The following is a 14,191-nucleotide window of genomic DNA, read 5'->3' as shown; positions in this document are numbered from 1 at the left end:
ATTCCCACCAACAGTGCAAGAGAGTTTCTTTTTCAACAAATCATTGCTGACAGTTGTTGTTTCTTTTTTTAAAGATATCTTTTAAAAAATTTTTTTATTATGGAAGTGTTGAATCACTCTATTGAACACCTGAAACTAATAGTACCTGTATGTTAAATAACTGGAATTTAAACAAAAACATTGTGTTTTTGAAATTGAGTTGTTTGGTTTTTTTGCTATTGAATTTTTGTACATCTTTTGGATATTAATCTGTTATCAAGTATGTGGTTTGCCAATTTCTTCTTTGTGGGTTGCTTTTTCACTTGAGAATAGTGCCCTTCAATGCACATGTAGTTTGATTTTGCTGAAGTAATTTTTTCTCTAGTTGCCTGCGTTCTTGGTATTATATCCAGGAAATCTTGGTCAAATCCAGTGTCCTAAAGATGTACCTCCGAGTTTTCTTCCACATACTTACAGCATTATTTCTTGTGGTTAGATCTATGATCCATTTGGAGTCATGTTTGTAGATGGTGGACAGAAAGGTCACCTTCATGTTTTTTCAGATGGATAGCTTGGTTTCCCATCACTATTTCATGGAAAGACTGTCCAGTTACCATTGAACTGTCCTGGCACTCCTGTCAAAAATCATTCAATAATATATATGACAGTTTATTTCTGGGCTTCCTCCTATTCCAATAATTTATATTTCTGTTTGTGTTGTTGATAATGGATTGTTTTAAGATTTTAATGTGGTAATTCTGAAAATCATATTTCCCCCCTAAGATTTTTTTTATAAAAGTATAATAACATGCGTTGTTATATTAGCTTCAGGTGTACAATGTAATTATCCAACAATTGTATAAATTGTTCAGTGCTCATGGAGATAAGTGTACTATTAATCCCCTTTATCTATTTTACCCATCCCCTCACCCATCTCTCCTTCAGCAAACACCGATTTGTTCTCTGTATTTGAGTCGGTTTTTTTTTTGTCTTCTTTCCTTGTTTGTTCATTTGTTTGTTTCTTAAATTCCATATATAATTGAAATCAAATGGTATTTGCCTTTTTCAGACTGACTTATTTCACTCAGAACTACACCCTCTAGCTCCATCCATATTGCAAACTTAAAATATTTTATTATTATTATTTTTTTGCCCTTTAAAGATGTCCATTCATTCTCTATTTTTCCATCTACACTTTTTCGGTTTTCTTTGACTATTATAGTAGCAAGAATCTATGTCTAACATTGTCCCAGGATGACTTTTCCACAGGGAAAGCTTGATCCTGGACATCCCATCATCAAATCTGCACTGACACTCCACAATTTTCATAAACACATGTTGGCCTGTACCCAAAATATAAGCATCTTTGCTATCTGAATGCTGTCTTACTGCTCAGGGTCATGTTTCAATTGTCATACTTAGCCCCTGATTATTGGTCAGCAAGTATGAAGTATAGGAAATATCTTGACTGTATCTTACAGTCTAACCACCACATTGACAGCCCTGATACCCCCTCTTGGAGTCCTCTTACCGCATTCCCTGACATCAAGACTCAGGACAATTATAAGCTTGTTTGTGAAGCCTTCACTCATCTCCCCTGGAAGAGTTGGTTACGTTCGTGTCCTCTTCATCGGGTGTCAGTGCCACTTCAGGTTAGTGAATTCATTTATTGTTCTGTCTCTTGCCCTGTCTCTTATAACTGTAAGCCATGTCTTACACTTTTCTTTATCCCCAGGATGTAACTTAGTGCCTACTGTATCACCCCTGCTGCTTAAGTGTTTGCAAGATGCCCAAAGAAGCAAATGATTGAGTGATGTTAAACAGACACAGTGTACAATGAAGGAGAAAGAGGTGCAGAACAGGAGAAGCACTGTGGGGGATGAAGGATCCATGATCATGAGCCAACAGAAGAGGGTCCAGATGGGAGAAAGAAGAGATTTAGGGCACTCAGAATCTCTCTTCCAAATCAAGAATTGTATACTTATTATGGGGTTCTCTGGCTTATTAGTGAGACCCTCTACAGAGGAGAGGACCTCCTTGTGGGATCAAAGAGTTTAATGGGATGAGACAATCATGGAATACCCAGGCTGTGTCCTAATACCAACACTGGGACTTGTTTGCATTCTATGTTTCTTTCCTAGCACCAAGTATCTCAAGGGGAAGTGAGACAGAAGAATATTTCATTAATGAGACTCATGGGAATTCAGCCTCTATAGCCACAGAAGTTGAAAATGTCTGTACTGCACCCACTGACTTCATCTCTTCTAATCTCAGGTGATACAAACACGTAACTGTGTCTTCCAGAGTCTTCATGAATGGGACCATGTCTCTTCCTTTCCTGGGGGCATAACTTCCAATCTCATCAATCATCCATGGGAGAAAATGGGTCGGTGATCTCATGTTGATCTCATGTTGTTCTGTGATAACATCTGGGTGAGTCACTAGTGCTGGGGACATGTGTTATGGTGGGAGAGACGCTTTTCTTGGTGATTATTGTTGGGTGATGGACAGGGACAGTAAGTTAAGGAGAGTTTAATAAAGCCAAGTCCTGCCCACTAAGGCTCTGATTCTGGAGGGAAAGTCTGGATACATTAAACCATCTCTGATCTGTCTCCTTCAGAGTAATGCTTAATGACAGGGATATCATTCCTCAATAATCTTTCCTGTTTCACTGCTTGTTCTTTCATTCTCGAGAGAGACTGTTTATCATTATTCAGCCATTTGTTATTGTAGTCATTCAACAAACATTTTTTCAGTATTTAATATATGGTAGATACTACCATTTATTCTGGGAATAAATAAATAAGACATTATTTCTTCTCTCAAGGTACTCACTGTGTAAACAAAGTGAGAGATGTAAAAATAAATAAATGTGCTATCGTGAGGTTGCATTGAAGTCTGTGGAAGTATCCAAAAAAGTTGACTCTTTTATTTTTAATTTTTTCAAAAAGTTAACTCTTTCATAGGAATTAGTGAAGGCTTCACAGGGAAGTTTATTATCAAATTGAGCCTTGAAGGAGGTATTGGAGTCCTTCCAGGGGGCAATGGGTGTGAGCAGTTGAGGAAGAAACAGCGAAGGAGAAAATTTAGAGATTAATTAAACTGGAAGTTGTGCTGCTGAGATTAGAAACACTTCTTACTGATTTGACCAACCATCAGTAGCAGGGTATGCAAAATCGACAGATAGGAGACTGGCCTGGTAAGAAATAGTATGTTAAGAAAGAATCAAGCATTTTGGCTACAGGGTTGAACTTTAATTCTGAAATTAGTGAAGAGTAAGTGCAGGTTTTAAAGGTCAGGGGATAACTATGCACAGGTCTGCTCTATGGAAGTGACCCAGGTTAATGTGAGGAACAAGCCATTGTTGTGTTCAGGGTGTGAGAGGGACATTAAGGGATAGAGATAGCATCATGAAAGTGAGATGGGAGGCAAGTGATTGGTGTCTGAGAGGGTGGACATCATGGATACAGAAATTCAGATGATTTTTTTTCATTCATTATTACGTTTTTCCTAGTAACTACCAAACATCTTCTCTTCATCATTTGTAGGAGTTAATTAATACTACAAACAATGCCAGACATATTGTAGTCATCATTTTATTGAAATCTTTCAAAAACTATGAATTTGGTATCACTCTTTTATTTTATGGATGGAAAGTGTTGCTGACAGCAGTAATACTGCTTACACAAAGCATATAATGGAGCCTAACACATGCTCAGATTTCAGAGTTTCCAAATATTTTGCACTTCAGTAATTTAAGTTTTAATCAAGTTTAGTTTTTGAACAGTTGTACATTTATCATGAAAAAATTACTGTGATAGTTCAGAGAGTTCTCATAAGCTCCTTTCCCTGTTTCTGCTCTTATGATTACATTGTATATGTTATACATGTTACGTGTAATCCTCATATCTGCTGAGCTTCCACACACAGTGACTTTTCTCAGGCTTCCTTTGTTCTCAAAGTAATTGATAGTTTTGATGAGTACTGGTTGGGTGTTTTGTAAAATTATCTTCTTTTGGACTTACCTTATTGTTCTTTTCTTCCTGAGTATACTAGGACTATGGGTGTTGGGCAAGAAGACCAGAGAGATAAACTACCATGTTCATCTCGTGACATCAAGGGTACACACTATCAACATGACTGACCCTCATTGATGTTGTTGCTGTTGTGCTGGCTGCATGGGGTTTTTCGGATTTCTCCACTGTGGTTACTCTTTCCCCCTTATTTCCACACTGTACGCTTGTAGGGACTTTTCTAAGTGTAGCACCATTTCTAAGTAGTGGGAGTTATCCTCCACCTCCTTGAGAGTAGAATGTCTATGTACATTGTTGGTATTCTTCTGCCCTCTAATGTGTGTCTTCTCTATGTTTTTTCACTTATTTACATAGGTGTATACTCCGTGATATTGATTATATAGTCTGTGTTATAATCCAATACTACTTCATTTTGTTGCTCAAATTGTTCCAGCTTTGGCAATAGAGAACTCCTTCAGTCAGCTGATATGTCTCTTTGGCATGTCTCCATTCTTGGCTTTTTCAGGTAGCATTTCATTACTGTCTTACAGTAAAAGAGGCTTTAGCTTCAGCTTCTTGTATTTCCCTCCTGAGCCCTAGAATCAGTGATTCCTGCAAAGAGCCCTGTTTCATTTTATTGGGTCATGGGATTAGCACCAAGATCTGGGTGCCAGTTGTGCTTACTGCTGCCAGGGTCTCTGTATCCTCTCAACTGACCTGGCAAGGAAACACAGGAGTGTATACTCTGTGTATATGCAGACACCTATACATATATCTATATGTAACTCTCTGTATCTATGTGAAGCTAAAGCAAGTTCATACTGATGGCTCCAACTCTCATTTATTGCCACATGGATCATTCTAGCCTCTCCACCTTGCTTACCTGTAAGCTCCCACACCAAATGGCCCACCATTTACTCTCCATTTCCTTAAATGTTCAGTTTCATTCACACGTGTAGAAGTATCAGCATTGTTAATAGTACTCTCTAGGATACATCTGTATTAACTACAGTAGAGTCCTTCTGTGAACTTTCATTTCCAGTTTTACAGATTCCACTCAGTTCCCAGATCACATATTTCTGCCTTTTCCCCCACTTGCTTCATTGAGTTTTTTTCATGCGATTGTAATATAGTTAGTTTTGTTTTGTTTTGTTTTCACATGGAGCATTCCATTCTGGGATTCCCTCAGTCCTCTGTGTTTTGTGTGTGTTGATTTGTATTTGTAACGTTGCTGAATCCGTTTATTAGTCTAACAGTTTTTCTTGTTTTTAATGATGTGTTATTTTTAAAATAAGATCACCTTCTTTGTGAACAAAAATCATATTATTTCTTCCTTTGTACAATTTTGATGGCTTTTCTTTTTTTCTTTTCTTTCTTTTTATTCTCCTCCTTCTCCTCCTCCTCCTTCTTCTTCACTGGTTAATTGCTCTGTCTGGAGCTTGGAATGCTGTATGTAAGGAAGTTAAAAAAGCAGGCATTCTTGTCTTGTTCTTATCTTAGGATTGTTTTCAGCCTTTCCCTATTAAGAATAATGTTAGAGGTGGGTGTTCATATATGACCTATATCATGTTGAGGAAGTTTCCTTCTCTTCTAGCTTTTTCAGTGTTGCTATTATGAAAGAATGCAGAATTTTGTCAATTTTTTTTCTGCATCAGTTGAGATAATTCTGCCTTTTATCCTTGATTCTGTTAATGTGGTGTATTACAGGGGTGCATTTTCATGAGTTAAACCATCCTTGCCTTCCAGGAATGAATCCCTCTTAGTCATGATGCATAATCCTCTTATACAGCATTAAAAAAAAAGGCTGCTATATTCAGTTGTAATATTTAGTCAAAGGTTCCCATGGAATGTTGATCTGTACCTTTTTTTCTTGTAATGTCTTTATTTGGCTTCATTGTAACTGCAATGCTGCCCTCTTAGAATAAAGTAGGAAGTGTTTGCCCTTTGATATTTTTTGGAAGAGTTTGAAAAAGATTGGTGTTCATCCTGATTCTGTATGGATCTTGTGATCTTTAGTCATGACTACTCCATTGGAATGCCTACATTACGAAATGCAATTCTCCTAGGAGAAAGAAGCTCTGTGACTCACGGTATAGCCTGTCCTCTGCTTTCTAATACAGTTGTGCTTCAGCTACAAGGGTTCACAGTACTACAATAATGGAGAACTCTCTCTGTCTTTCTCCCTCTCTGCACTCAGTGTGCGTGCGTGCGTGTGTGTGTGTGTGTGTGTGTGTGTGTAGGGAATAGAGAATTTATCATTACAGTACACACAGGTCAAGCCAAAGCTGTTTTAAGCAATAAAAAATACAGAATGTAGACCAACTATAGACTGAGAGTAAAGAAAGAGAGAAAGAGAGTTATAGAGGAAGGAATTTTGTTCCATTTGTATATATTACATAAAATTTGTGCTATTGTAGACATCATATATAATATATACATGTAAAAATGACAGTGTCCATCGCCTTAGAATGTTTCCAAAGAAGCAGGAGGCTTTGACCTCCTCTCTCTCTTCTCCTACATCCAACACCTGTTCCTGTTGTGTTACCCACTCTGCTCACAGCTTTCTCTTTGATGTTGCCCTATGGTTTCGGGTGAGCTCTTGTCTAAGGCTGTTTGCACAGGCTATTTCTCTGCCTTAGTTGTTTTTCTCAAAATTATCTGCGTGGTTCATGAATCCATGGCCCTCAGCTTTCCTGCTCAAAATCCCCTTATCAGAGAAGATACAATGGAAAATTTTCTCTTCACTGTAGGACTACCTTGTCTTGCATTATTTTACTTAGTAGTGATAACCACCACTTGAAACATTATTTGCTCATTTGTCAATATTTTATTGCTCCCTCTGGCACACATATATCTTAGACACAATCTTGTTAAGGTCAAACACACATCACCAATTTACAATGCTTTCAACAATGCTTGCCACAAGATAATTGGTTAAAATATTTGTTAAGTGAACAAAAAATGTCTCAGGAAACTTATAGAGGACAAAATTGCTTTGGGTAAATGTTTTGATTCAGGACTGCAATTATTTTTAGCATCATGGAAAACATGGAGCTTTTGAGATCCTTGCAATTTTTAGCTAATTATTCTAGATTGATAGGTAATGTATGAGAATTAATGAATGAAGCAATTTGAAAACACAAATTTCACCACACAAATTGCAGCATTTCTTTCTCTTTCTATCATCTATCTATTAGAGAAAGAGAGAGAGAGAGAGCCAATGCACAGGCAGGGGAAGGAATAAAGGGGGAGGAAGAGAATCTGAAGTAGACTCTGCCCCCAGGAAAGAGTCCAATGTAGGGCTTGAACTCACCACCAGGAGATCATGATCTGAGCTGAAACCAAGAGTTGGTTGCTCAACTGACTGAGCCACCCAGGCACCCCAATCACAGCGTTTCTTTTAATTCTGTGCTCACTGCTTGTGACTCTACTATGCTCTTGTCTCTGTTCCAGCTGTTTTCAGCAGTTACATGGAACAAAGAAATCAAACTCCTATTTCAGAATTTATCCTCCTGGGACTTTCAGAGGAGGGAGAACTGCAGCCACTGCTCCTTTGGCTGTTCCTGTCCATGTATCTGGTCACCTTCAGTGGGAACCTGCTCATCATCCTGGCCATTGTCATGGACTCCAGCCTCCACATGCCCATGTACTTCTTCCTCTCCAACCTGTCCTTTGTAGACATCTGTTTCACCACCACCACCATCCCCAAGATGCTGTGGAACATCCAGACACAGAGCAAAGTGATCACCTATGCAGGCTGCCTCAGCCAGATATATTTTTTCATGCTTTTGGCAGGATTAGACAATTTTCTCTTGACAGTGATGGCCTATGACCGGTTTGTGGCCATCTGTCACCCACTGCACTACATGGTCATCATGAACCCCAAGTTCTGTGGCATCCTGCTTCTGGTATCCTGGTTACTGAGTGTTCTCAACTCTCTATTACAAGACTTAATGGTTCTGCAATTGTCTTTTTGTACACAGTTAGAAATCCCTCACTTTTTCTGTGACCTTAATCAGGTGATCCAACTTGCTTGTTCTGATACTTTCTTCAATAACCTGGCAATTTATCTTGCAAGTGGACTTCTGGGTTTTATTCCACTCATTGGTATCTTTTCCTCTTATTCTAGAATTCTAACCTCCACTCTGAAAATTTCATCTTCTGGGGGCAAGTATAAAGCATTTTCCACGTGTGGGTCTCACCTCTTGGTTGTCTCCTTGTTCTATGGTACAGGCTTTGGGGTGTATCTTAGTTCTGCTGCTTCACAAAACTCCAGGACAACTGCCATAGCTTCAGTGATGTACATGGTAGTCACACCCATGCTGAACCCCTTCATCTATGGTCTGAGGAACAGAGACATAAAGCTGGCCCTAAAAAAGCTGTTTAGCTGAGAGACATTCTCTGCATATAAGGATCCTTTGTTTCAAGATGAAGACATGTGTAAAAGGGCTCAAAACCCTAGAATACCTAGATCATGATTTTTGTATCAGTTCATAGAAATACAATATACAGTTTATCTTCCTACAGTATTCAATCTCTTTAATTTTTTAATACACAATGATCAACTATTCCTTTTTTTCAAAATTTTTTTGAATAGTAAGTTTTTATTTAAATTCCTGTTAGTTAACAGATAGTGTAATAGTAGGTTCAGGAAGAGAATTCAGTGATTCATCACTTGCCTACAACACCCAGGGCTCATCACAAGTGCCCTCCTCAATCCCCATCATCCATTTAGCTCATCCTCCAGCAACCCTGTTTTTTCTCCATTTTTAAGAATCTGTTTTATGGTCTATTGCTTTAAAAATTTTTATTTATTTATTTTTTTCATTTCATTTCAGAGAGAGATAGAGATAGCATGAATGGGTGGGGCAGAGGGAGAGGGAGACTCAAGCAGACTCTGGGATGAGCATGGAGCCCAATGCAGGGATCAATCTCATGACCCTGAGATCACAACCTGAGCTGAAACCAAGAATTGGACACTTAACTGACTGTGCCACTCAGATGCCCCTATTTCTTTAAAAAAATTTTTTGATATTGCATGGATTTCCAGCTGTGGATATGTAATACAGGAAATTGGATACTTATAATGTTCTGGAAGAGCCAGAAGAATATATGGGATGCTTTCTCCCTCAGATGAAAGTAGCTATCCCTTAGAGTATCTGTTTTGGGAGAAAATCCATTTAATATAGCAGAGGTTATATAGCAGTTTCCAGGGGTTTCTGTCAATCCACCCCAGAAAGAGATCACATAAATTAAGTGTAGGTAATAGAAATTACAACTGAATTTTCAAGCACCAATGGTGTCCTCTTCAGTGCTTATTCCAGGGATGCATTACTTTTCTTTTAGTATTTAGGTAGGAAGCAACACTGCCTGGTGAATTCCTTCAGCACCTCCTGACATAATAGTCCTTTCATAGATCACAAAAGCAATATGGATATTCCACTTCTTTCCAGCTAAGTCTTTGTAATGATGCATCTCAGAGATTAGGCAGTAATAGCAGGCTGTACCTATGGACCTCACCTGTGCTTTGTGAAACAGAGTAAGATGAATGTCTCCTCATCACTTGACCCCAGAAGCCTACACTTGGATTTGTAGGCCATAATGGTAACTTCCTATTACCTGGTTCACAGTTTTCTGGGTAAAAGTTCACAGATCACTTTGAACACTAGTATTCAGATAAATGTTTAAGGACCTTTCTCTCAAAAGAAAACACAAAGAAAAGAAAGGAAGGCATGAAGATAGGAAGAATATAAGATAAAGGGAATAAAGTAGAGCACTTGTAGCATTTGCCAGTTTCCATAGTATAATTACTCTCATCTTGCCCAGTTTCTTTTTTTTAAGTTTTATTTATTTAAGAGAGAGAGGGAGAGAGAGAGAGAGAGAGAGAGAGAAGTTGGGGGGGAGGGGCAGAAGTAGAGGGAGAGAGAATCTTAAGCAGGCTCCGTGCTGATCTCACAACACTGAGATCATGACCTGAGCCAAAATCAAGAATTGGTTGCTTAACTGACTGCCACACCCAGGCAACCCTCATCTTGCCCAGTTTCAAGCTACCAATTTTAGTTCAGGCCACAGTCCTCATGCATCATTATGAGCTGCCTAGCACCATCACCTCAGAGTCTTTGGATTGGGTCTGGAGGAAAATGTAACGCATTTGTTGCCATTTTGGAGTCTTCACTCAGGAGTAACTGGTTCCATCAATCTAGGATTTGGACCTGTGAGATTATGACCCTTCATTGTGTGACTCAGGTTAAACTTTTCTTCATGAGAATTAGAGGGTTTTTAATTTTTTTTATTGTTTTGGTTACTCAGATGGAATGAGTCCTTATTAAGATGCCCATCATTTTTGTTTTGTGGAGACACCATGAGGAATTTGCAATTTTGAGAAATCCCTGTGGCTCACCCAGTTTAGATGAGGATGGTGAACTCTTACATGAACTATGAACACCATATCTCAGTTGGTTTTGGACTGCTGACATGGCCTCTCCTGGTTCAGGATGGGTTGACCTCAGGACAAATGCATTTCAATTTGAGCATGTCCATGTTAACCATGTCCTACAGGGTTGTATGGCTCTGTAGAGCTTGTCAAGGAAGATACTACAGCCTCACCAGGTTATTTCTCAATGACCGTATGTTGAATTTTATGTCCTCTGAACCCTTACTTTGGGATACTTTGGGGTTAAGATATTGAATCACACAAGATAAATCCATTAAATGCCCTTATCTCCTGAACTGTGGATTCCTTCTTCTATATCATATGAGGCTATTTATGGCACTGACAGTCTTTTATGGAGTATGGCAATCTTTTTTCATCCTTTTATTTTTTTGTCATGGTAAGATATATATTAAATATATTATTTTAAAATTTTTAAGTATTCAGTTATGTAGCATTAAGGACTTTCTCCCTATTGCACAACCACTGCCTATATCCATCTACAGAACTTTCTCAACACCTCGAACTGAACCTTTGTCCCTATGAAACACAAACTCCCCATTGCCCCTTTACCCAACTCCTGGCTCCCACCATCCTACTTTCTCTCTCTAAAACAGAGTATTCTAGGTACCCCATATAGATGTAATAGTATAATATTTGTCCTTCTGTGTCTGGCTTCTTTGACTTAGTTTAATGTTAGCAAGGTTCACTACACTTTGTTCATCTGTGACTTTGTTGATGGACGTTGGAGTTTTCTCCACATTTTGGCTACTGTAAATAAAGCTTTATGAAAATCAGTGTACAAATATCTGTTCTAGTCACTACTATAAATTCTTTGGGCCATATAAGTAGGCATATACCCACAAGTGAAACTACTGGATCATATGATAATTTTATGTTTCAGTTTTTGAAGAACTGGCACAGTGTTTCCTGCAGCTGCTGTGTCACTTCTTATTCTCATCAGCAAAGCACCACAAAGTTCCAAGTTCCCCACATCCTTGCCAACTCTTTTTTTTTTTCTGTTTTAGCTTTGAAAATAGCCATAGTGTGTGTGAAGTGGTGTCACATTATGGTTTGGTTTGCATTTCCTTAATGATTGTGATGTTGTGCATCTTTCATGTGTTAATTAGCCATTCCTATGTCTTCTTTGGAGAATGGCCATTAGTGTGTTCTTTGTAGTTAAGAGACTGTTTCTGGTTTGTCTCTCTTTTTTTTCCTTTGCACATGTTTATTTTCTTAAATTCCATATGAGTGAAATCACATGGTATTTGTCTTTGTCTGACTGACTTACTTTGTTTAACATAATGGCCTCTAGTTCCAACCATGTGTTTGCAAATGGCAAGATTTCATTCTTTTTTGATGGTTGAGTAATATTCCATTGTATATGTATACCACATCTTCTTTATCCATTCATCTGTCGAAGGGCAGCTCAGCTCTTTCCACGGTTTGGCTATTGTGGGCATTGCTGCTATGAACATTGGGGTGCATGTGGCCCTTATTTTCACTACATCTGTATCTTTGGGGTAAATACCCAGTAGTGCAATTGCTGGGTCATAGGGTAGTTCTATTTTAACTTTTGAGGAACCTCCAAACTGTTTTCCAAAGTGGCTGTGTCAACTTGCATTCCCACCAACAGGGATTTGTATTTATGAGTGATGATTAGGAGTGATGCGAGCATTTTTCATGTGCCTGTTAGCCATTTGTATGTCTTTTCTTTCCAAGAAATTATCTATTCAAGTTTTCTGCCCATTTCTTGACTGGATTCTTTGTTTTGGACGTTGAGTTTGAATAGTTCTTTTTTTTCTTAAGATTTTATTTATTTATTCATGAGAGACAGAGAGAGAGAGAGAGAGAGAGAGGCAGAGGGAGAAGCAGGCTCCCAAGGAGCAGGGAGCCCAATGCGGGACTCAATCCCAGGACCCTGGGATCATGACCTGAGCTGAAGGCAGACGTTTAACCATCTGAGCCACCCAGCGCCCGAGTTTGAATAGTTCTTATAAATTTTGGATACTACCCTTATCTGATAAGTCATTTGCAAAAATCTTCTCCCATTCCGTATGTTGCCTTTTAGTTTTGTTGACTGTTTCTTTTTTTAAATTTTTTTATTGTTATGTTCATCACCAAACATTACATCATTAGTTTTTGATATAGTATTCCATGATTCATTGTTTGTGCATAACACCCAGTGCTCCACGGAGAACGTGCCCTCTTTAATACCCATCACCAGGCTAACCCATCCACCCACCCCCCTCCCCTCTAGAACCCTCAGTTTGTTTTTCAGAGTCCATCATCTCTCATGGTTCATCTCCCCTCCTATTTACCCCCCTTCATTCTTCCCCTCCTGCTATCTTCTTCTTCTTCTTTTTTTTTCTTAAAATGTATTGCATTATTTGTTTCAGAGGTACAGATCTGTGATTCAACAGTCTTGCACAATTCACAGCGCTCGCCATAGCACATACCCTCCCCAATGATAGACATTGGAGCCACCCCATCCCTCCCATCCCACCCCTACTCCAGCAACCCTCAGTTTGTTTCCTCAGATTAAGAATTCCTCATATCAGTGAGGTCATATGATACATGTCTTTCTCTGATTGACTTATTTCACTAAGCAAAACACCCTCCAGTTCCATCCACGTCATTGCAAATGGCAAGATCTCATTCCTTTTGATGGCTGCATAATATTCCATTGTGCATATATACCACCTCTTCTTTATCCATTCATCTGTCGATAGACATCTGGGCTCTTTCCACAGTTTGGCTATTGTGGACATTGCTGCTATAAACATTGGGGTGCACGTACCCCTTTGGGTACCTACATTTGTATCTTTGGGGTAAATACCCAGTAGTGCAATTGCTGGGTCGTAGGGTAGCTCTATTTTACACTTTTTGAGGAACCTCCATACTGTTTTCAGAAGGGTTGCACCAGCTTGCATTCCCACCAACAGTGTAGGAGGGTTCCCCTTTCTCCGCATCCCCGCCAACATCTGTCACTTCCTGACTTGTTAATTTTAGCCATTCTGACTGGTGTGAGGTGGTATCTCATTGAGGTTTTGACTTGGATTTCTCTGATGCCGAGCGATGTTGAGCACTTTTTCATGTGTCTGTTGGCCATTTGGATGTCTTCTTTGGAAAAATGTCTGCTCGTGTCTTCTGCCCATTTCTTGATTGGATTATTTGTTCTTTGGGTGTTGAGTTTGATAAGTTCTTTATAGATTTTGGATGCTAGCCCTGTATCTGATAGTCATTTGCAAATATTTTCTCCCATTCTGTCGGTTGTCTTTTGGTTTTGTGGACTGTTTCTTTTGCTGTGCAAAAGCTTTTTATCTTGATGAAATCCCAATAGTTCATTTTTGCCTTTGCTTCCCTTGCCTTTGGCGATGTTTCTAGGAAGAAGTTGCTGCAGCTGAGGTCAAAGAGGTCGTTGCCTGTGTTCTCCTTTAGGATTTTGATGGACTCCTGTCTCACATTTAGGTCTTCCAACCATTTAGAGTCTATTTTTGTGTGTGGTGTAAGGAAATGGTCCAGTTTCATTCTTCTGCATGTGGCTGTCCAATTTTCCCAACACCATTTGTTGAAGAGACTGTCTTTTTTCCATTAGACATTCTTTCCTGCTTTGTCAAATATTAGTTGACCGTAGAGATGAGGGTCCATTTCTGGGCTCTCGATTCTATTCCATTGATCTATGTGTCTGTTTTTGTGCCAGTACCATACTGTCTTGATGATGACAGTTTTGTAATAGAGCTTGAAGTCTGGAATTGTGATGCCGCCA

The 14,191-nt window shown here is 39.0% G+C and overlaps 1 protein-coding gene across 1 annotated transcript; it reads left to right on the top strand.

Annotated features, from left to right (window-relative positions):
• Positions 1-7,462: 7,462 nt before the first annotated feature.
• Positions 7,463-8,383, top strand: LOC114197718 (olfactory receptor 7A17-like). The gene has a single exon (XM_028088851.1). The coding sequence runs from the start codon at positions 7,463-7,465 to the stop codon at positions 8,381-8,383; it is 921 nt and encodes a 306-aa protein (XP_027944652.1).
• The last annotated feature ends 5,808 nt before the right edge of the window (positions 8,384-14,191 follow it).

The sequence above is a fragment of the Eumetopias jubatus genome, unplaced genomic scaffold, assembly GCF_037043125.1.
Source record: "Eumetopias jubatus isolate StellerSeaLion01/CBP00866 unplaced genomic scaffold, mEumJub1_p1.0 scaffold_1, whole genome shotgun sequence".
Lineage (NCBI taxonomy): Eukaryota > Metazoa > Chordata > Mammalia > Carnivora > Otariidae > Eumetopias > Eumetopias jubatus.
Note: the sequence above shows the minus strand (reverse complement) of the source record. Positions and strands in the feature narration are given on the sequence as shown.